The sequence below is a fragment of the Entelurus aequoreus genome, linkage group LG07, assembly GCF_033978785.1.
Source record: "Entelurus aequoreus isolate RoL-2023_Sb linkage group LG07, RoL_Eaeq_v1.1, whole genome shotgun sequence".
In the NCBI taxonomy this organism is placed as follows: Eukaryota; Metazoa; Chordata; class Actinopteri; order Syngnathiformes; family Syngnathidae; genus Entelurus; species Entelurus aequoreus.
In genome coordinates, this window is record NC_084737.1 from 17,633,795 (window position 1) to 17,659,261 (window position 25,467).

The 25,467-nt window shown below is 39.2% G+C and overlaps 2 protein-coding genes across 3 annotated transcripts in view; both read right to left on the reverse strand.

Annotated features, from left to right (window-relative positions):
* LOC133653462 (protein Wnt-7a-like) overlaps positions 1 to 25,467 on the reverse strand; it is a 263,307-nt gene that overhangs the window by 124,819 nt on the left and 113,021 nt on the right. The gene's annotated exons all lie outside the window — the stretch shown is intronic.
* Positions 1 to 25,467, reverse strand: part of LOC133653459 (protein bicaudal D homolog 2-like) — a 104,413-nt gene that overhangs the window by 41,797 nt on the left and 37,149 nt on the right. For both annotated transcript variants that reach the window (XR_009826724.1, XM_062052744.1), the window contains exon 2: positions 5,067 to 5,279. Coding sequence is in view for 1 of the 2 variants with exons in the window: in XM_062052744.1 (XP_061908728.1) it covers positions 5,067 to 5,279 (213 nt within the window). In the remaining variant the exon portion in view is untranslated. The remainder of the gene's footprint in view (positions 1 to 5,066; positions 5,280 to 25,467) is intronic.

Below are 25,467 nucleotides of genomic sequence, written 5' to 3' on the forward strand. Positions count from 1 at the left end.
AAAGAATTCACACAATAGAACAAAAAGAGAACTTTTCTCCTGCAGGACTAAAGGGCCGAGCAGACTGAAACAAGGCTGGCGGTGCACATCTGTTTCCGTGACGACCAACTTGGAAGCAGAGCTCAGCAGCAGTTGACCTAATTATGTTGGGAATGTAAGTGGTGGTGAGAGACGGGCCATTGCCAAGTGTTCCCTAAGCTCAGGCAGACATCCGTCTCAAGATGGAAGTCAAGAGAGGCTGCAGCTTTGATGACGCTAATGTTGTTCTTTACTCTTCTTCCAGTTCCACCTTCTACTCCACTCCAAGATGTGGAATAATTCAAGTAGCACATGTTGACAGCAAGGTAGGAGAGTGGATTACAAGACCAGAGAACCTCCTCATCTCACATACAGTACCAACGTCTTAGATTCAGCATACGTCCGTACTTGAACATCAGGGGGACACCATCTTCTTGCTCCCCTCCTGGAGTTTGTTCATCAACATTCATCGCTTCAGATCGACTTTACTGGCAGACTTCAAAACTCAGCAGCTTCATCACACGTCACATGACCACTGCACCGCTCTCGTTACCCTAATGAGGTTGTTCAAAGGAAGCCATGATGGGCGGCAGACATTGTCCAAAGTGGGGCGCAGACAATCACGCTATGCATTAATGACCGTTGTTTGGGAAGATGACGAGTACCAGAAGTGTTGGTAGAATGTGTGAAAATGCGTTGGTAGAATGTGTAAAAACGTGTTGGTAGAATGTGTGAAAATGCGTTGGTAAAAACGTGTTGGTAGAATGTGTGATAAAACGTGTTGGTAGAATGAGTGAAAAAGTGTTGGTAGAATGTCTAAAAACATGTTGGTAGAATGTGTAAAAACGTGTAGGTAGAATGTGTGAAACGTGTTGGTAGAATGAGTGAAAAAGTGTAGGTAGAATGTGTGAAAACGTGTTTGTAGAATGTGTAAAAACGTGTAGGTAGAATGTGTAAAAACGTGTAGGTAGAATGTGTAAAAATGTGTAGGTAGAATGTGTGAAAACCTGTTAGTAGAATGTGTAAAACGTCTTGATAGAATGTGTGAAAACGTGTTGGTAGAATGTGTGAAAACGTGTTGGTAGAATGTGTAAAAACGTGTCGGTAGAATGTGTAAAAACTGTTAGTAGAATGTGTAAAACGTGTTGGTAGAATATGTGAAAACGTGTTGGTCGAATGCGTACAAACGTGTTGGTATAATGTGTAAAAACGTGTTGGTAGAATGTGTGAAAATGCGTTGGTAGAATGTGTAAAACATATTGGTAGAATGTGTGAAACGTGTTGGTAGAATGAGTGAAAAAGTGTTGGTAGAATGTCTAAAATCGTGTTTGTAGAATGTGTAAAAACGTGTAGGTAGAATGTGTAAAAACGTGTAGGAAGAATGTGTGAAAACATGTTGTAGAATGTGTAAAAACGTGTCGGTAGAATGTGTAAAAAGGTGTTGGTAGAATGTGTAAAACCTGCTAGTAGAATGTGTCAAATGTGTTGGTAGAATGTGTGAAAACGTGTTGGTAGAATGTGTAAAAACGTGTTGGTCAAATGTGTAAAAACGTGTAGGCAGAATGTGTAAAAACGTGTTGGTAGAATGTGTGAAAGGGTGTTGGTAACGTGTGAAAACGTGTTGGTAGAATGTTTAGAACGTGTTGGTAGAATGTGTAAAAACGTGTAGGCAGAATGTGTAAAAACGTTTAGGCAGAATGTGTAAAAACGTGTTGGTAGAATGTGTGAAAACATGTTGGTAGAATGTGTGAAAACGTGTTGGTAGAATGTGTAAAAACGTGTAGGTAGAATGTGTAAAACGTGTTGGTAGAATGAGTAGAACGTGTTGGTAGAATGTGTAAAAACGTGTTGGTAGAATGTGTAAAAACGTGTAGGCAGAATGTGTAAAAACGTTTAGGCAGAATGTGTAAAAACGTGTTGGTAGAATGTGTAGAAGGTGTTGGTAGAATCTGTAAAAACGTGTTGGTCGAATGCGTAAAAACGTGTTGGTAGAATGTGTAAAAACGTTTAGGCAGAATGTGTAAAACTGTGTTGGTAGAATGTGTGAAAACGTGTAGGTAGAATGTATGAAAACGTGTTGGTCGAATGCGTAAAAACGTGTTGGTAGAATGTGTGAAAACGTATTTTTCATAACCTCAACATGTCAGTTGAACTCCACCCTGGGTGTACAATAGAAGTAGTAGTCACAAAATGTTCCTTCAGTCTACCACAAACAATTAGTCTGGTTCTCGCGTGACGCCAACAACAGACAAGGTTATGCAAACAAACAAACAAACGTCAGCTCCTTCTGGCACACTTAAAGACTCCAAGAGATGACCAAAATGTGGCACTCATGCATTAATGTCAGTCGTGTGCAGAATGGATGACTTATTTCAGTGGAAGCTCCATTTACGAACTTAAATGCTTCTTGTTTAGGGTTCGTAAAAAGAAAAGTGTGTGCAGTGAGGCAACTTTCTCGATGAAAAACAATGCAAAAATGAATAATTGGAGAATTTAGAGAAGGGTTGTACACTCTGAACACAATACCAAGTCAACACGCACACACACAGAAATCCCTTTGGTGCCCTCACAAATGATCAGAAATCATTTATATCCTTAACTTTAACGACTATATTGTTACAACAATAAACATAAGTAAGTAAAAGACACATTAATATCGGCAGAGGAGCTGAACAGAAAGGATGCAGCAGACAGAGGAAGACAAGGAAGAGGGCGGGAGGTGTCTTTTCCTCCGCTGTGAAATAAGTCTGCTCTGGCATATTTTTAGAGTCCGGTCTTATCACAATTAAAACTTGCTGTGGTGCGAAACCGGCTTTGTTGATTCTTGCTATTCTATGCTTGTGAGCGCCATTAATAGTTTTTTCTTTTTTCTTCTTCTTTCCACACGGGTCTGATGCTTTTTGTGGACTCATATTGAATTAGCAAAACGAATAAAACTTGCCAAAAGGTGAAAAAACACACGCACTGAGCAGTGACTAGCGACGTGGAGGGCTCCGCCTCCCCAAAAATGCTGCGCCCTGCTTTTTGTCGGCCGGCGTGACATAAAATGAACTAATCATTGGTACACAGAGACACAGTTCACACACAAAAGACATATTTGGCTCCATCTAAAAGTTCTTACATGTAAACGTTTGTAAATAGAGGGGCTCGTAAATCGAGGTTCCACTGTACAATTTGTTCCTGGCACATAATTAAAGGGGAACTGCACAATTATACAAAGGCGATGGCAGATTCTGTAACAAACAACAAAGACGACTATTTTTGGACTCATGAGGATTCACAAGCTTACCTTTTTGAAGCTGAATATACTGAGGATGAACTACTGCTTATAGAAGCGAGCACGGAGGAAGAGTGAGACGGTGGAGCAGAATGAAGCCGAGAGAGTGAGGTGAAAGTGACTATAACGCTGTAAATGTGGAAATTGGAGCAAATATATTTGGACATAAATGGAATGCTTACCCAAATAAACCGGGAAAAAACTTCCCCAGCCAGCTGTACCAAATACACAACTGTCCATCGAGTGAGTCCCTATAATATTGATCATGATACACAGAGCACGTCATGTGTGTTATTACAACTAAAGTACATATGCCGTCTGGCTAGCTGTGTACAAACAAATCATGAAATAATACTTTACAGATACTGTATTATGATTGTTCATGTTTTGCACTCAGTACAGATTTGTGTCCTATCACATTGTTGTGTATTACAAACTCAAACGTGTTTCGTGCTAACTTTTTTTGAGCAAGCTTTTGCGGCTAATACCGTGGCACGCCGACGTGTTGGTACGCCAGAAAAAGAGTTCCTCTGTGTTCACTCTTACAATAACAATGTTATTACAGCTTGGTTATTATACAGGTTGCCGAACGTAAATGGAGTATTGTTGACGTTAACATTAGCTGCATTGCTAGTCACCAGGAACAAGCTGTTTTTTTATGTTAGAATGCAAAAAAAAACAACCTTTTGTTTTCTTGTCTCTCATAATGGTTGTGAACGATTGGTAAAAATCTAAAAAAGTGCACTTTCCCTTTAAGTTAATTCACCGTCAGTACAGAATAATGCAGTGTTTCCCACACATTCATTTATTTGTGGCGGCCCGCCACGAAAGAATTACGTCCGCCACAAATAAAAAAAATAAAAAAATAAAAATAATTTATTTTTTTATTTTTTATTTTTTGTCCTCTCCAGCTTCTCAGGCAAATCATACAGTTGATGTAGATGCCCATATCGACTGTTCACATTTACTTTACAAAAGAGAAGTGTAGGATACTTCTCTTGTTGCCTTATTTGTATTTGACTTTATTAAATGTATTCATATTAGAAACACAACATGTGTATATAACAAAGGGTGCAAAGTCTGCAGGCAGTAGGAAACACATGGTTAAGTGTAGGGAGTAAAACTGATGGCAGTCTAATGTTCAAGATTTTTGGAGCTCTTTGTTCAGTGGATCAGATGTTTGATGAAGCTCTGTGTCTATCTACCACCACTACTGTTTTCTGTTTATTTGTTACTGACTGTGGCAGGACACCTCTGCCTCTGTTTCACTTTATGTTGCTGGTAAATAAAATGGTTGTAGTAGTAGGCTAAAGTTAAATTATTTAGTATGCACTAATTAACGGAGCAGAGCTTTTTGAGACATTTTAGCTTTTATATTTTATAAGATATATTTTTTGTAAGAACCACAATTAATAAATATATTTCAGTGAATAACTTATTGTTCAAATCTGTATATAAATATGTACAGTAAAGTGTTGTAATTATATTGTAAAATGGATGGATGGATGGATGGACGTTTAAAACAAAACTGTTATTATTATTATTTATTTTTTGAGCCTTTTTAGAGAAAATCATATCATTGTAGTAAATTATGCAAATCACTCAATGATGTCATGGTGACCACGCCCATAGCCACGCCCCCACCGCCACAGGTATCTTGGCAGTTTATGGGAAACACTGTAATGCTATGTTTTTTGTGGCAGATGCTGGGTTAGCGTCTCCCAAAAGTAAGAGTTCTTATATTCTGAAGAACGTATGAAAAGGTGGTCACCTCTCTCATCTCCTGCGCGATGGTCGTCAGGCGCTCGTTCTCAAACTGGGCGTTGGCGACAACGCTGCGGGTCTGGCGTAGCTCATTCTGCAGCTCCAGGACCCTCTGCTCGTAGTAGGCCTCCTTGCACGCCGACTCCTGGATGAGAGTCTCCTCGCGGCTCTCTCCGTCCGCCGCCACTTTCCTGTGGTTGGAGTAGGCTTGTCCGAAGGCCTGCAAGGTAGAAACCACAACCTGAGTCAGTATGTAAATGATCGAGACTAAGCTCTTTTTGACATTTTAATGCAACGCTGATCTACTGTGGCTAAGCCAAGGACCGGGGGGGTCACGTCACCCTGGAAGGATAATCAGTCTAGCTCCATCTGGGCTGCATCAGAGCGTCCCCGCCACCCCCCCTTTACCTCGGCCTGCACGTGCACCGCTGCATGGGAAAGTAGAGCAGTGGGTCTAAAGACCGGGCGATCATGATTCTAATGCTCTTAGCGGCACAGGAGGGAGATGATAGCGGACTTGGGGAAGGTCACGAGATGTGACAATTGTATGCAGATGACCGACATGTTCAAGTTCTACCCAAGCATGTGATTTCAACTTACTAAAAAGACTGAAAATAAGATGGAGGTCTGGGGGCCGCAAGTCCCCAGCCAGGGGGGAGGGGGCGCACCGGGGGCAACAATTTAACAACAAATGTCTTATTATTATAATCAAATGACAGCAGTCATTTCCATGAGTATATTCTCTAATGTAAGTGTTTTGGCCCACTTACAATGACAGTAACAAAAAATATTGTTTTTTTCGTGAGCTGTGTACTATATAGTATTGTAATGTCTGGGTAGAGGTCCTGCTTTGGAAATATTTTGCACCCTTTCAGAGATCCCATTAAAACATTCACATGTTGCACAATGAGATATAAGCATGGAATCATGTGTACATTCCTGTAACTTTGTTTGTAAAACATATAATTCTATTAGTATTTCTTTAATATAATAACAGCATTTCATGATTAATATCTATAAATTAAGATTCTTAATTTTGTATTATTTACTTTTTAAATCATATCTCAATTCTGTACACTGCTGCTGGAATTGTAATTTTCCTGAGGGAACTCTCCTGAAGGAATCAATAAAGTACTATCTATCTATCTATCTATCTATCTATCTATCTATCTATCTATCTATCTATCTATCTATCTATCTATCTATCTATCTATCTATCTATCTATCTATCTATCTATCTATCTATCTATCTATCTATTTGAGATTGTTTACTCGATATAAAGTGCTTTTTTACAAATAAAATCTATTATTATTATTATTACTACTGTTACCCCAGGTGGCCCTTGGCAAAGGCCTAGTACCTGACTGCCCCCTAGCCAGGGATACGGTGAAGACCTCAACGGTGGTGGAAGGCTGCAGCAGAAAAGGGTCCCCAGTCGTCTTGGACTCCATGCCACTGGACCCTGACCCGAATCTGTCAAGGATCGTGTGGTGACTGTCTGTGCACCAGTCTCCCCACGTTAAACTAAGTCACGCACAGGCGTCCTCCATAAAGGGATACACCCCTACCAGGAGGATCGTCATACTCGTTCGAGTGACCGCCGATGATGATGATGATGATCTATCTAATCCCCTTAAAGCACACATTTGATTGGTAAATCATAGTGTAACGACCTGGAATTAAACGGTAAATGGTAAATGGGTTATACTTGTATAGCGCTTTTCTACCTTCAAGGTATTCAAAGCGCTTTGACACCATTTCCACATTCACTCATTCACACACACATTCACACACTGATGGCGGGAGCTGCCATGCAAGGCCCTAACCACCACCCATCAGGAGCAAGGGTGAAGTGTCTTGCTCAAGGACACAACGGACGCGACGAGGTTGGTAGAAGGTGGGGATCAAACCAGGAACCCTCAGGTTGCTGACACGGCCACTTTCCCAACAGCGCCACGCCGTCCCCGGAATTAGACATTACGTGCGGTACTGGAGTTGTCCGACTTTGTGTGTGGCTGTAAACGCACCACTGGCTAAGTGCCTTATGCGCATGTGTTGGCGCAAGTGAGAAAGAGCGAGCGGCTGCTGTTGATGTAACACAGACGCGGGCAAAGTACGGCCCGTGGGCCACATGCGCCCCGTTAAGATTTTCAATCCAGCCCAGCGGACGTTCTACATCATTTTTTTTAGACCTTTAACATCAAAACTGTCCCCGCCATTAAGATGTGAAGTGCTGTTTTTAAATGACCGTAAGTCTTGAACTATAGAAAATATTTCAATGGTCGAAATCTGCGCTTTTGGGTGTTATACGAGTTATTACGGTAATCTACGTCACAGCAGCTCAGACCAGTAACAAAGCAGAGTAGGGCGGGGTTTGTTTTCAGAGCACCCAGCCCGAAACGCGTGCGTCAGAAACCGATTTTTACGTGATTAAATATCATATTGTAGGTGTTTATTACACTTTGCATTCATATTTTGCTGTTTTTTTTTTACATTTTTGTCGTGTTTTGCTTGATTGTAAAAGATACACAACTATCGAGGAGCTGGTCTGAAAGGTAAAAGAGGAGCGACGTTCATATGTTGTTAATATTCAGTGTTTTATCGTTCATAGTTAATATTGTAAATCCCACTTTCTTTATGTTAATGTACACTTTGGGTGTTACGTTCAGTAAAAAACTGTAAAATTCCGTTCCGTTTTTTTGAACTCTATCGGACATTGTGACTTTTGGTATTAGTGTTCCTGAAAAAAAGGGACCCACACACGCACACTGTACAGCAGGTTTTTACAGATAAATATGTATATATAATTTATACACACCTTGGCCCCCCAGACACATTTTCCACTCTCAATGTGGCCCCCGAGTCAAAATATTTGCCAAGCTCTGATCTAACAGATGACAAAGCTGGTTTTGGTCTGGTTTGTACGGCAGAAAACGACCAGTTTTTGCTAGATAGAAACTATTTTTTCACCAATGTTTTGGTCATGTGTTTATGTCCGACAATGAAGAGTTTTGCTCAATAAACAGACGTTACAATAATTGAACAGTGATGACGAAAACTGTTTTGTGGCCGTCAGTTACATTGAAAACTCTTATGTGCTTATTTTTTTAATTCGAATTTGTGCGTGGAAAAGTCTGGAAACGTCTCTCAAGTCAGACTGACCTATTTTTGGGACTTTGCAGACAAAAAATTCTTCTGGTTTACTGGGTTACAGCGCATCCTTCCCTTTTGACACATTTTCTGATGTTACAGCCTTATTTAAGTATTTCATTGACGCACATTACTACCAGCATTTGACGGGTCACATAAAATGGCGTGGCGGGCCACATCTGGCCCCGGGCCTTGAGTTTGACGCCAGTGTCTTAAGGTCCCTGGAGAAACAAACACTGTGGTTGTTGACTAATCCTTCTGACAGACAGACAGACAGACCAAAACAACCTCCTTCCGCCAAGGAAAATAATGGATTAGCCTTGGAAGGCTACCGAGACGAAGAGCTTTCCTTCTTAAGTAAACCCGGTGACTACCTGGCCAATGAAAGTCTATCTACCAGGAGTCTATCAACCAGGAGTCTATAAACCAGGGGTCTATCAACCAGGGGTCTATCAACCAGAGGTCTATTAACCAGAGGTCTATCAACCAGGGGTCTATCAACCAGGATATTGACCCAAGGACATTGGACTTGGCATCGCTACCACCAAGTGGGAGGCCTTTCCACATTCCCAAACACACTTTGATCAGAACGTGTTGAATTATGTGAGTCAATATGGATTTACTGTTCAATGAAAATAAAGTATCAGCAAGAGACTTTGGGAAATGACTCCAGAAGACCGGATTAACCAAATGACAAATCCTGATATTGCTGGTGCATGTAAAACTGAAAGAAGACGTGAGCGCCCTAACACAAAGACCTACTGACCCAAGAGGCCTCTAATCTGTGGGTCGGGTTGGGGAGGGTGACTTTGGGACACACGCCACCGAGCCTGTAATCTCACAGAGAGCTGCTCCCAGATTTGATATTCATCTTTGGCCATATGCTGCAGTTGTACGTTGGACATGTGAGAATGGATTATTCATCTCTTGTAAAGCTAATCAACAGCCGGTCTTTAGTCATTAGCACACGGTCTAGTCTGGACTTCCCTCACAGGAGACCACGTCAAACATAATGACGCTGATATCCCCTCCACACAGCATCATGTCTGATTCCAGATGAGTGCATTCATCATGGCGTGAGGTTAGACTCCCTGCCAGGCTGGTCTTTACTCTGCTAGGCTGCAGAACTAAACGGCATAACCAGTGTGAAGAATCGTCACCGATATTTGAATACAGGTCAGTCTAACACTGGGGCCGGCAACCCAAAATGTTGAAAGAGCCATATTGGACCAAAAACGCAAAAAAATTATCTGTCTGGAGCCGCAAAAAATTAAAAGCTTATATAAGTGTTATAATGAAGACAACACATGATGTAAGTGTCTATATGAGTTATATTAACTTACTATCAAAATTACTTTAAAAGTATTATATATGTGTTATAATGAAGACAACACATGATGTAAGTGTCTATATGAGTTGTATTAACTTACTATCAAAATGACTTTAAAAGTATTATATATGTGTTATAATGAAGACAACACATGATGTAAGTGTCTATATTAGCTATAATAGCCTACTATCAAAATGACTTTAAAAGTCTTATATAAGTGTTATAATGAAGACAACACATGATGTAAGTGTCTATACTAGCTATGATAGCCTACTATCAAAATTACTTAAAAAGTCTTATATAAGTGTTATAATGAAGACAACACATGATGTAAGTGTCTATACTAGCTATGAGAGCCTACTATCAAAATGACTTAAAAAGTCTTATATAAGTGTCATAATGAAGACAACACATGATGTAAGTGTCTATATTAGTTATATTAGCCTACTATCAAAATGACTTTAAACGCCTTATATAAGTGTTATAATGAAGACAACACATGATGTAAGTATCTATATTAGTTATATTAACTTACTATCAAAATGACTTTAAAAGTCTTATATAAGTGTTATAATGAAGACAACACACGATGTAAGTGTCTATATTAGCTATAATAGCCTACTATCAAAATGACTTGAAAAGTCTTATATAAGTGTCATAATAAAGCCAACACATGATGTAAGTGTCTATATTAGTTATATTAGCCTACTATCAAAATGACTTTAAAAGTCTTATATAAGTGTTATAATGAAGACAACACATGATGTAAGTGTCAATATTAGCTATAATAGCCTACTATCAAAATGACTTTAAACGTCTTATATAAGTGTTATAATGAAGACAACACATGATGTAAGTGTCTATATTAGCTATAATAGCCTACTATCAAAATGACTTTAAACGTCTTGTATAAGTGTTATAATGAAGACAACACATGATGTAAGTGTCTATATTAGTTATATTAGCCTACTATCAAAATTACTTTAAAAGTCTTATATAAGTGTTATAATGAAGACAACACATGATGTAAGTGTCTATATTAGCTATAATAGCCTACTATCAAAATGACTTGAAAAGTCTTATATTATTATTATTATTAGCCTATATTTAACCAGGTAAAATCCCATTGAGATCAAAGATCTCTTTTCCAAGGGAGACCTGGCCAAGAAGGCAGCAGCAAGGTTACATTAAAAACAGTAAACAAATACATAAAACATCACATTTACGACATTAAAACTTGCTCACATAACACATGTGCATACAAACAAGGTAGACTGCAGTCCTTTCACAGAAGCTTTAAACTCATTCAACGTAACAAGGGTTTGAAGTTTAATATTCGATTGTAGGTTATTCCAAGCCTTCGCTGCTGAAAACCTAAATGCTTTCTTGCCCAGTTCAGTTCTTACTTTGGGGACGACAAATTGCAGAACATTCATTGAACGAAGATTGTGACTTCCTTGTTTCTTTGTTAAAAGACAAGACAGATAAGATAAGATAAGTGTCATAATGAAGACAACACATGATGTGTCTATATTAGCTATAATAGCCTACTATCAAAATGACTTGAAAAGTCTTATATAAGTGACATAATGAAGACAACACATGATGTAAGTGTCTATATTAGCTATAATAGCCTACTATCAAAATGACTTTAAAAGTCTTATATAAGTGTTATAATGAAGACAACACATGATGTAAGTGTCTATATTAGCTATAATAGCCTACTATCAAAATGACTTTAAACGTCTTGTATAAGTGTTATAATGAAGACAACACATGATGTAAGTGTCTATATTAGCTATAATAGCCTATTATCAAAATTACTTTAAACATCTTATATAAGTGTTATAATGAAGACAATACATGATGTAAGCGTCTATATTAGCTATAATAGCCTACTATCAAAATGACTTGAAAAGTCTTATATAAGTGTCATAATGAAGCCAACACATGATGTAAGTGTCTATATTAGTTATATTAGCCTACTATCAAAATTACTTTAAAAGTCTTATATAAGTGTTATAATGAAGACAACACATGATGTAAGTGTCTATATTAGCTATAATAGCCTACTATCAAAATTACTTTAAACGTCTTATATAAGTGTTATAATGAAGACAACACATGATGTAAGTGTCTATATTAGCTATAATAGCCTACTATCAAAATGACTTTAAACGCCTTGTATAAGTGTTGTAATGAAGACAACACATGATGTAAGTGTCTATATTAGTTATATTAACTTAATATCAAAATGACTTTAAAGGTCTTATATAAGTGTTATAATGAAGACAACACATGATATAAGTGTCTATATTAGCTATAATAGCCTACTATCAAAATGACTTGAAAAGTCTTATATAAGTGTTATAATGAAGACAACACATGATGTAAGTGTCTATATTAGCTATAATAGCCTACTATCAAAATGACTTTAAACATCTTATATAAGTGTTATAATGAAGACAACACATGATGTAAGCGTCTATATTAGCTATAATAGCCTACTATCAAAATGACTTGAAAAGTCTTATATAAGTGTCATAATAAAGCCAACACATGATGTAAGTGTCTATATTAGTTGTATTAGCCTACTATCAAAATTACTTTAAAAGTCTTATATAAGTGTCATAATGAAGACAACACATGATGTAAGTGTCTATATTAGCTATAATAGCCTACTATCAAAATGACTTGAAAAGTCTTATATAAGTGACATAATGAAGACAACACATGATGTAAGTGTCTATATTAGCTATAATAGCCTACTATCAAAATGACTTTAAAAGTCTTATATAAGTGTTATAATGAAGACAACACATGATGTAAGTGTCTATATTAGCTATAATAGCCTACTATCAAAATGACTTGAAAAGTCTTATATAAGTGTCATAATGAAGACAACACATGATGTAAGTGTCTATATTAGCTATAATAGCCTACTATCAAAATGACTTGAAAAGTCTTATATAAGTGTCATAATGAAGACAACACATGATGTAAGTGTCTATATTAGCTATAATAGCCTACTATCAAAATGACTTTAAACATCTTATATAAGTGTTATAATGAAGACAACACATGATGTAAGCGTCTATATTAGCTATAATAGCCTACTATCAAAATGACTTTAAACATCTTATATAAGTGTTATAATGAAGACAACACATGATGTAAGCGTCTATATTAGCTATATTAGCCTACTATCAAAATGACTTGAAACGTCTTATATAAGTGTCATAATGAAGACAACACATGATGTAAGCGTCTATATTAGCTATATTAGCCTACTATCAAAATGACTTGAAACGTCTTATATAAGTGTCATAATAAAGCCAACACATGATGTAAGTGTCTATATTAGCTATATTAGCCTACTATCAAAATTACTTTAAAAGTCTTATATAAGTGTCATAATGAAGACAACACATGATGTAAGGGTCTATATTAGCTATAATAGCCTACTATCAAAATGACTTGAAAAGTCTTATATAAGTGACATAATGAAGACAACACATGATGTAAGTGTCTATATTAGCTATAATAGCCTACTATCAAAATTACTTTAAACGTCTTATATAAGTGTTATAATGAAGACAACACATGATGTAAGTGTTTATATTAGTTATATTAACTTACTATCAAAATGACTTTAAAAGTCTTATATAAGTGTTATAATGAAGACAACACATGATGTAAGTGTCTATATTAGTTATATTAACTGAGAATGATAAATGACACAATATGTTACTGCATATGTCAGCAGACTAATTAGGACTCTTTGTTTGTTTACTTACTACTAAAAGACAAGTTGTCAAGTATGTTCACTATTTTATTTAAGGACACAATTGCAATAAGAAACATACAGTATGTTTCATGTACCGTAAGATTGTTTGTTAAAGTAAAGCCAATATTGCCATTTGTGTGGTCTCCTTTATTTAGAAAAGTATTGAAAAGTATCGAAATACATTTTGGTACTGGTTCCAAAATATTGGTATTGGGACAACCCTACTCTGAACAGATTCGATTGTTTCTTTCAAACACGTTTTACTTCATGAATTTGACATATACATAGAGAGAGACTGGATCTAAAAATAAAAGACAGGTTTGGATTGTGTGTATTGTTAGAGTTGGGTGTGACGAAGTCAACACCAACTCCAGCTGTTATTCAATCGTACAACAACTCTAATGTTGCTATGAGAGCAATGGTCACGTCCCTAAAGTCTTATTGTCTTAAATACATGTTGGAACACGTTCTGGAGGCTTTGTTCTCGTACTGAACATGAGATGATCATCTAGACCGGTGTTTAGAGGGTTCAACGTTTAGCTCTGTGACCTCTGCTCCCAAATAATGAAAGAGTCATTCCTGATGTTCAACACCTCGGGTGGAGGTGGAAAGTCATACTGAGAGAATATAAATCAATACCACTATCAATCTTCAGCTAATTCAAAGCCTTGGGTCTCAACACTGGATCGATACTTCTGGTGTAAAACCAAACAGTGTATTTTCAGTTCCTCTTTCACTGGTATGCTGGAGTAGAGGTATGTGGAGAGATGTCTCTAGAGGTATAATTACTGTAAAGCCTTTGAAGTGGAGACCAGCTTGCAATAAAAGGACTGAATTTGAAAAGCCGTTTGAGGAATATCAATCACTCCTCATTCACCACACCTATCTATCACTAGTCCAGTTATAGACACAACCTTGTGTTTCCAGAACCTATTCAGCCCCCGGTGACAAATGCAGAACTTCAAACGGGATCAGACGGACACAGAGCACCATTTAAAGACGGTCCACGCATCATTCATGCAAGCGTCACAATGAACGTATTATTTTACTTTGTGCGACTGAAAACTGACCCAATGTCCACAGAGCAAACCACAACAGCCAGTACGTTGAGCCAAGAGAGAGAAATATTCCGAAGAACCAAAATGTGATGAATTAGTAAATAAACTTTTAGTGGCGGTAAAAAATAACAGGTTGGACACAGACTGATCAAAAACCAAGAAGTCTTTTTCCTGCAATCAGAGAAGACTGAAATAACCCTAGCCTTGAGATGTAGAACACGTGATAGCACAACACACACGACCAGACCAGGCGTGTGGGAAGTTGGCCCCCCCACCTTGTCCAAATATCCCTAAACTTGTCCCAATTGTTTGTGCAGCAACAATCTTTGTCTAACTATTATATTGTTTATGTTATTAACCTGTTATGATTCAAAACCAGCCCTCAAACCATGCCTAAATCTCCCCAAACTTGTCCCAATCGTTTGTGCAGCAACAATCTTTGTCTATTATATTTTTGATGTTATTAACCTGTTATGATTCATAACCAGCCCTCAAATCACACCTAAATCTCTTCAAACTTGTCCCAAATGTTTGTGCTGCAACAATATTTGTCTATTATAGTTGTTATGTTATTAACCTGTTATGATTCACAACCAGTCCTCAAATCATACCTAAATCTCCCCAAACTTGTCCCAATCATTTGTGCTGCAACAATCTATGTCTAACTATTATAGTTGTTATGTAATTAACCTGTTATGATTCATATCAGCACTTCAGCCTTGTCAATATCTCCCCACACTTGTCACAATCATTTGTGCTACAATTGTGCAGCAACAGTCTATGTCTAACTATTATATTGTTGATGTTATTAACCTGTTATGATTCATAACCAGCCCTCAAATCATGCCTAAATCTCCCCAAACTTTCCCAAAAACGTTTGTGCAGCGACAATCTTTGTCTAACTATTATAGTTTTGATGTTATTAATCTGTTATGATTCATAACGAGCCCTCAAATCATACCTAAATCTCTTCAAACTTGTCCCAAATGTTTGTGCTGCAACATTTATGTCTAATTATCATTATAGTTTTTATGGTATTAACCTGTTATGATTCATAACAGCACTTCAGCCTTGTCGATATTTCCCCAAACTTGTCACAATCGTTTGTGCTACAATTGTGCAGCAACAATCTATGTCTACCTATTATAGTTTGTATGTTATTAACCTGTTATGATTCATAACCAGCCCTCAAATCATGTCAATATCTCCCCAAACGTGTCCCAATCGTTTGTGCAGCAACAATCTTTATCTAACTATTATATTTGTGATGTTATCAACCTGTTATGATTCACAACCAGTCCTCAAATCATACCTAAATCTCTACAAACTTGTCCCAATCGTTTGTGCAGCAACAATCTTTGTCTAACTATTATATTTTTGATGTTATTAATATGTTATGATTCATAACCAGCCCTCAAACCATGCCTAAATCTCCCCAAAGTTGTCCCAATCGTTTGTGCAGCAAAAATCTATCTCTAATTACTATATAGTTTTTATGTTATTAACCTGTTGTGATTCATAACCAGCCCTCAAATCATGCCTAAATCATACCTGGGATTTATATAGCGCTTTTCTAAGTACCCAAAGTCGCTTTACATGTTAAAAACCCATCATTCATTCACACCTGGTGGTGGTAAGCTACTTTCGTAGCCACAGCTGCCCTGGGGTAGACTGACGGAAGCGTGGCTGCCAATTTGCACCTACGGCCCCTCCAACCACCACCTATCATTCATTCATCATTCATTCACCGGTGTGAGCGGCACCGGGGGCAAGGGTGAAGTGTCCTGCCCAAGGACACAACGGCATGGTAAGAGGCGGGGAGCGAACCTGCAACCCTCAGGTTTCTGACACGGGCGCTCCACCCACTACGCCATGCCGCCCCTAAATGTCTCCAAACTTGTTCCAAACGTTTGTGCTACAATTGTGCAGCAACAATTATTGTCTAACTCGCATCATTTTTGTGTCATTAACCTGTTATGATTCACAACCAGCCCTCAAATCATGCCTAAATATCCTCAAACTGGTCCCAATCGTTTGTGCAAAAACAATCTATGTCTAAGTATTATATTTGTTATGTTATCAACTCCATCGCATGGCCAACACAGGTGGCAACTTGTCCAGGGTGTATCCTGCCTTCCGCTTGAATGCAGCTGAGATAGGCTCCAGCACCCCCTGTGACCCCGAAAGGGACAAGCGGTAGACAATGCATGGATGTTATTAACCTGTTATGATTCATAACCAGCACATTAGCCTTGTCAATATTTCCCCAAACTTGTCACAATCGTTTGTGCTACAATTGTGCAGCAACAATCTTTGTCTACCTATTATAGTTTGTATGTTATTAACCTGTTATGATTCATAACCAGCCCTCAAATCATGTCAATATCTCCCCAATCTTGTCCCAATCGTTTGTGCAGCAACAATCTTTGTCCAACTATTATATTTGTGATGTTATTAACCTGTTATGATTCACAACCAGCCCTCAAATCATACCTAAATCTCTACAAACTTGTCCGAAATGTTTGTGCTGCAGCAATCTTTGTCTAACTATTATATTTTTGATGTTATTAACCTGTTATGATTCATAACCAGGCCTCAAATCATACCTAAATCTCTACAAACTTGTCCCAAATGTTTGTGCAGCAACAATCTTTGTCTAACTATTATATTTCTGATGTTATTAATATCTTATGATTCATAACCAGCCCTCAAACCATGCCTAAATCTCCCCAAAGTTGTCCCAATCGTTTGTGCAGCAAAACTCTATCTCTAATTACTATAGTTTTTATGTTATTAACCTGTTATGATTCATAACCAGCACTTCAGCCTTGTCAATATTTCCCCAAACTTGTCACAATCGTTTGTGCTACAATTGTGCAGCAACAATCTATGTCTAACTATTATAGTTGTTATGTTATTAACCTGTTATGATTCATAACCAGCCCTCACATCATGTCAATATTTCCCCAAACTTGTCACAATCGTTTGTGCTACAATTGTGCAGCAACAATCTATGTCTAACTATTATAGTTTTGATGTTATTCACCTGTTATGATTCATAACCAGCCCTCAAATCATACCTACATCTCTACAAACTTGTCCCAAATGGTTGTGCTGCAGCAATCTTTGTCTAACTATTATACTTTTTATGTTATTAACCTGTTATGATTCATAACCAGCACTTCAGCCTTGTCAATATCTCCCCAAACTTGTCAAAATCGTTTGTGCTACAATTGTGCAGCAACAATCTTTGTCTATCTATTATAGTTTGTATGTTATTAACCTGTTATGATTCATAACCAGCCCTCAAATCATGTCAATATCTCCCCAAACTTGTCCCAGTCGTTTGTGCAGCAACAATCTTTGTCTAACTATTATATTTGTGATGTTATTAACACGTTATGATTCATAACCAGCCCTCAAATCATACCTAAATCTTCCCAAAGTTGTCCCAATCGTTTGTGCAGCAAAAATCTATCTCTAATTACTATAGTTTTTATGTTATTAACCTGTTATGATTCATAACCAGCCCTCAAATCATGCCTAAATCTCTCCAAACTTGTTCCAAACGTTTGTGCTACAATTGTGCAGCAACAATTATTGTCTAACTCGCATCATTTTTGTGTCATTAACCTGTTATGATTCATAACCAGCCCTCAAATCATGCCTAAATATCCCCAAACTGGTCCCAAGCGTTTGTGCAAAAACAATCTATGTCTAAGTATTATATTTGTTATGTTATTAACCTCATCGCATGGCCAACACAGGTGGCGACTTGTCCAGGGTGTACCCTGCCTTCCGCCCGAATGCAGCTGAGATAGGCTCCAGCACCCCCTGTGACCCCGAAAGGGACAAGCGGTAGACAATGCATGGATGTTATTAACCTGTTATGATTCATAACCAGCACTTCAGCCTTGTCAATATTTCCCCAAACTTGTCACAATCGTTTGTGCGACAATTGTGCAGCAACAGTCTATGTCTTATTATATTTTTGATGTTATTAAAGGCCTACTGAAAGCCACTACTACCGACCACGCAGTCTGACAGTTTATATATCAATGATGAAATCTTAACATTGCAACACATGCCAATACGGCCTGGTTAACTTATAAAGTGCAATTTTAAATTTCCCGGGGAACTTCCGGTTGAAAACGTCTATGTATGATGACGTTTGCGCGTGACGTCAATGGTTGAAACGGAAATATTCGGACACATTGTATCTCAATACAAACAGCTCTGTTTTCATCGCAAAATTCCACAGTATTCTGGACATCTGTGTTGGTGAATCTTTTGCAATTTGTTTAATGAACAATGGAGACTGCAAAGAAGAAAGCTGTAGGTGGGATCGGTGTATTAGCGGCTGGCTGCAGCAACACGATCACGAGGACTTTGGTTTGGATAGCAGACGCGCTATCCGCCGCCAGCCGCCGACCGCATCGATGATCGGGTGAAGTCCTTCGTTGCGGCGTCGATTGCTGGAACGCAGGTGAGCACGTGTGTTGATGAGCTGATGAGGGCTGGCGTAGGTGGATAGCTAAAGTTTTTATCATAGCTCTGAGGTCCCGTAGCTAAGTTAGCTTCAATGGCGTTGTTAGCAACAGCATTGCTAGGCTTCGACAGGCGGCACAGCATTAACCATGTAGTTACAGGTTCAGTGTTTGGTTCAGTGTCTCCTGTTGATCTTCTGTCCATCCTTCCAGTCAGGGGCTTATTTATTTTGTTTCTATCTGCATTTAAGCACGATGCTATCACGTTAGCGCCGTAGCTAAATTGCTTCACCGATGTATTGTCGTGGAGATAAAGGTCACTGTGAATGTCCATTTCGCGTTCTCGACTCTCATTTTCAAGAGGATATAGTATCCGAGGAAGTTTAAAATACAAATCCGTGATCCACAATAGAAAAAGGAGAAAGTGTGGAATCCAATGAGCCCTTTTACCTAAGTTACGGTCAGAGCGAAAAAAGATACGTCCTGCACTGCACTCTAGTCCTTCACTCTCACGTTCCTCATCCACGAATCTTTCATCCTCGCTGAAATTAACGGGGTAATCGAATCGCTCTCGCTGCTGGTGTAAACAATGGGGAAATGTGAGGAGCCTTTCAACCTGCGACGTCACGCTACTTCCGGTACAAGCAACGCTTTTTTTTATCAGCGACCAAAAGTTGCAAACTTTATCGTCGATGTTCTCTACTAAATCCTTTCAGCAAAAATATGGCAATATCGCGAAATGATCAAGTATGACACATAGAATGGATCTGCTATCCCCGTTTAAATAAAAATATTCATTTCAGTAGGCCTTTAAACTGTTATGATTCACAACCAGCCCTCAAATCATACCTAAATCTCGACAAACTTGTCCCAAATGATTGTGCTGCAGCAATCTTTGTCTATTATAGTTTTGATATTATTAACCTGTTATGATTCATAACCAGCCCTCAAACAATGCCTAAATCTCCTCAAACTTGTCCCAAACGTTTGTGCTGCAAAATGTTTTGCTCTAACTATAAAAGTTTTAAGTTAATAACGTTTTGTAATTCATAACCAGCTCCCAAAAAGTTAATAACATAAAAAACTCTAACAGTTAGACAAAAAAAATTGAAGCACAAAGAAATGGGACAAGTTTTGGGAGGGGGAAGTAACTTCACACATGATGACCATATCTGGCAGGAGTACCAGAGAAGGTTGACCGATGCGACATTTAGACTTTCTTGCATGTGAGCAACAGAATTGAAGTCATTGAAACAGAGTCTGTTTTTCACAAGGGCGGCCTTCACTGTTGCGGAGGAGGAAGAGCGGCACAAACACGGAATGGAACCTCCTGCCTCATGAATCGCAGCTCACGTGCGGTCAGAAACAACGTCCTCCCACTTTCTTCCTGCGTCTCCAAATTCACTCACGGCCCACTGAGCACCATGGCTCCGAGATGTGAGGCATATTTAAGTGCAGCTGAATGCCTACTGTGCATTATACAGTTCATTTAGGGGCACGGGGGGCCAAAAGGCATCTGGAGAAACGGTGCATTCTTACAACACATGACCCAGCACGGATGTATTGTGCAAAGAACAACAGCGAGTTATTTTTGTAACAACATGGTGCCGTGAGGAACGCACACCAGGTCACATGACACTGTGTGCGGGCAGGAGTTAACTCCGTTTACTGCCAGTTACTGATTGTTGCAACACCAATGACGTGACTCTAATGAGTAACAGATCGTTTTAAACGTTATTCTTCAACTCCCTGCTGGTTGGAGATCTTCTCTCTTGATTGACTAACAGTCTCATCATCAAGTCTGGATTTGGACATTCAAGACATTGCATTAAAGGAGAAGTAATTACAGCAGGGGTGTCCAAAGTGCGGCCTGGGGGCCATTTGCGGCCCGCAGGTCATTTTTTAACGGCCCCACGGCACATTTTAAAAATACGATTGAAAAAAATTAAAAAAACATTAAAAGTGGTATTTAAAGAGCAAACAGGTGAAATGTAACAAGAAAATGTAGCAATGTTTACTCTAATCACACAAAGCTGCCATGTAGGCTGTTTCTTTCTTTAAAAAATAATAATGAATCAAAATCAATGTCATTATGAATTATTGACCTATTCAAGGCTCCAATTACGTCACATTAAATATTTTGAGATATTTTTTGGGGAAAATGTTGCATATTTTGTGTTTGCCATGTAAAAAAACGAGCTGTTTTTTTTAAAAGAAGGGCCTAAAACGAACAAACAAAAAACATAAACAACAATAAAACTTATAATTGACAGATAGATCTGAAGTTAATCTCGAGATTATTGTGTTAAAAGTAAACAGTAAAAAAAACCAAATTACAATTTATTTTTTAACACTGAGTAGGACCCTTTTGGATCCCCTACAGTTTTAGTGTGATTAGTTTTTAAGTGTCTTTGCTCAAAAAATAATAATGAATTAAAATCAATGGTGTTATGAGTTATTGACCTTTTTAAGGTTTCAATTATTATATAATCTCAAATATGCCACTTAAATGTGACGACCGGCTGCGGGTGTTCGTCTCTCAGGGATGCAGATCGGGCTTCGGACACAGCTTGCAGGTAAGCAATGATTTATTGAAGCATAAATCAGACAGTAACAAATAAACACGTGCTCATAGCACTAAAAGTACAAAACAAAGGAGCTAGCGTGGGAGCTAGAGTAAAACACTAAACAGAGCCTTTAGCGTGGAAGCTAGCAGGTTACCAGAGCCTTTAGCGTGGAAGATACAAGGTTACAGAACAGGAACAGAAGTCGTCAACTGTCGTGCGAACACAAACTACGATGCAACACAGACTGAATGAAAAGGCAGGCTTATATAATGAAGACAATAATGAAAAACAGGTGCGCGTCGGGAACACCCGCGGCAGGTGAAAGTAATCAGTTGCTATGGTAACAAACTCAGGTGCATAAACAGATACTAAAAAGGAGTCCAAGACTAGCAGAAAAACACAAATGACTAGAAAACGTAAACCGAAATATGATCCGGGCAGCGGATCATAACATTAAAAATGTTATAGGGTGAAAATATTGCATATTTTGTGTTTTTTTCATTAAAAAAAAAAGGGTTTTCTTTGACAAAAAGAGCATACAATTTAAATCTTTAAAAAATGTTATAATGACAGATAGACCTAATGTTGATCTAGAGATTTAAAAACTTGAATAATAACACAAATAATAATACTGAATAATGATACATTTTTTATATTTTTTGGACAAAAACCCTTTGGGGTCCCCGGGATCAAGCCTGAGTGGAAGCCTAAATGTATATGTTTTATACATTTATTGTATTGGTTTTTAAAATAAAAAATATCAAAATGGCCCCTGCTAGCTTTGATTTTTCAATGTGCGGCCCTCAGTGGAAAAAGTTTGGACACCCCTGAATTACAGCATATTTGCATAGAATGTAATGCAGGGGAATAACAAGAAGGAAAAACGTGTGAGATGCTAGCTGCTTCCTGGCAAAGCACGACTGTGAATTACTGCAGAGCCTAGAACTGCAGAGCTATGATTCACTTTACTCATGCGCATACGCCATCATCCTTTTGCAGTTTGCCAGTTTGCCCTGCAGGAAACCACACTGCAGCACCTGACGCTCAGGCGTGTCACAACCTGCTCTTAAGGGTTCTAACCGCAAGCAACTCATTTTGTCAGCAATCTGCCAAACAAAGTGAAAAAGACAATGTACGCACGTCTTGTTTTAGGATTTAGGGTTCCACCTATAGGGGATTACTGTATGATAACAGGGCATCTGCCCCAGTGTACCCACACATTTGGAAGACGAGGGGAGACGTCCAAGGCGTCCAGAAGCTCCCTGTGACGATTGATGGATGGGCAGGGCTGTGTACACTCGATTTCTGAACTTAATCGCAAAGTGGTTAACATCTCAGAGAAGTTTTCCGCTCTGCAAGGCGAAATTGTAAACACTTTGAGGACCAGAAAGGGACAAATGTAGAAGACCAGTATTGGAATGTGTCAACCCAAACATCCTAATCCAACGCGAGCATTTTGCCCCAGCCACCTTCAGCGGCAGCCTTAGAAATGTTTTTTATTAGAAACTCCTCCAGGAGATCACTGCAGTGAGCCGCAACCTGCTGTGGTATTGCAATGACGCAGAATGAGGCACCAAGATTGTGACGCCAGACGAAACAACGTCCTGGGCTTATGGACACACACCCTATATGCACTCTGCCCCCATCCCACTTAGGGCTGGGCGGTGTATACCAGTAATACAGTTTTAGAAAGATTTATATATTGGCCGCATGGGTAGATGGGACCCGTCAGCCCAGTAAGGCGACCCATCTAGGAGAAGGTAAACTCCGATCCAAAACCGCCCATGCCTTGTGGCATACCTTTATAGGGGAAGGCTTCGGGAGTAAACGCTGAGGAAAAATCCATACACAAAGTCCCTAAGGTGCTCCACTGCTGGTCTTTTCAGACTTCTGATTGGCTAAAATGGTCTAACGGTTCCAGCCAGGTGCACCGGCAACTCCTGCAACACCGTTGGTGACAAATTGTACCAGCTCTTGCTGCTCCTTTGGATCCATCATCAGTGTGAAGAGGGGGGTCCTGGTGCATGGGCAACAGCTAGACCTCCATACTACTCTGTCCTGGCTTACGCCTTGGAGAGGTCCCTCCAGCCTCGTGTCATAGCGGGGAAACAACAACGGGAGGAGTCATCAGCCACAGCAGGCGTTGTTGCTGAGTTTAAACTTGACCTCTGGACTGGCACAGTTTCCATAGTCGTTACGACTGCCGGAGGCCTGAATGAATGATATATCGGAGACAATACCGCCATACCGGTATATTTTAATGCGCCTTTGTTATGGCCGTTTGCTCTTCTCTGCGCCTGACAGGCACAGCACAGGGCATTCTTTGGCATACCCTCGCCCCCCTGCGTGTTTACGTAGGCTTCTCACAATGACGCAACACAACAAACTTTTCAAAAGAATATGGCGCTCAAACAATGCCTAAATCTTTGCATCATTCGATTCCCGAATGATGCAAAGCTTTATCTATTTGCTTGAGAAGACATTTCTCTCCTTATAGCGACTTTATCACAAATCTCATCTGTTTATGTTAGCGACTTAGCACAGTGGCTAGCGATAGCTACTCTCTGCTGCTCGGTGTGTCAAATGTTTAGCTACTCCTTGTCTTGAAAGTGACTCTCCCCATAGCCCGTGCGGACTACGGTGCTATAGCGGCGGGGTGGCTAAGTAGTTTCAAACTGAAGAGCCATCGTCCTTCACCGCAGTGAGCTATTAGAAGCTCCATCTGTCCCAACGCACAAGGGTGAGGCTACAAACCTAACGTTAATAAACAACATTAACGAAAACTGCTTTGACATATTAACGGCTAACTTATTACTTTCACGTCTGAGTACTCTCAACACTGGTTATCTAGCCATAAAACACTTAGGCATCCCTAAGAAGTTTGCACGTTTTGTTTAAAGACCTACTGAAATGAATTTTTTTTAATTTAAACGGGGATAGCAGATCCATTCTATGTGTCATACTTGATCATTTTGCGATATTGCCATATTTTTGCTGAAAGGATTTAGTATAGAACAACGACGATAAAGTTTGCAACTTTTGGTCGCTGATAAAAAAAAGCCTTGCCTATACCGGAAGTAGCGTGACGTCACAGGAGGAAGAATTCCTCACAATTCCCCGTTGTTTACAATGGAGCGAGAGAGATTCGGACCGAGAAAGCGACGATTACCCCATTAATTTGAGCGAGGATGAAAGATTCGTGGATGAGGAACGTTAGAGTGAAGAACTAGAGAGGCAGGGTGTATCTTTTTTCGCTCTGACCGTAACTTAGGTACAAGGTCTCATTGGATTCCACACACTCTCCTTTTTCTATTGTGGATCACGGATTTGTATTTTAAACCACCTCGGATACTATATCCTCTTGAAAATGAGAGTCGAGCACGCGAAATGGACATTCACAGTGACTTTTATCTCCACGACAATACATCAGCGAAGCTCTTTAGCTACTGAGCTAACGTGATAGCATCTGGCTCAAATGCAGATAGAAACAAAATAAATAAATCCCTGACTGGAAGGATAGACAGAAGATCAACAATACTATTAAACCATGGACATGTAACTACACGGTTAATAATTCTCAGCCTGGCAAAGCTTAACAATGCTGTTGCTAATGACGCTGAAGCTAACTTAGCAACTTAGCAACCGGACCTCACAGAGCTATGATAAAAACATTAGCGCTCCACCTACGCCAGCCAGCCCTCATCTGCTCATCAACACCCGTGCCCACTTGCGTTCCAGCGATCGACGGCGCGACGAAGGACTTCACCCGATCATCCGTGCGGTTGGCGGCTAGCATCGGCTAGGCGTCTGCTATCCAAGTAAGTACTCCTTGTTGTGTTGCTACAGCCAGCCGCTAATACACAGATCCCACCTACAACTTTCTTCTTTGCAATCTCCATTGTTCATTAAACAAATTGCAAAAGATTCACCAACACAGATGTCCAGAATACTGTGGAATTGTTCGATGAAAACAGAGCAGTTTGTATGGTGACACATTGGGTACGAATACTTCCTTTGCCGTCGTGACG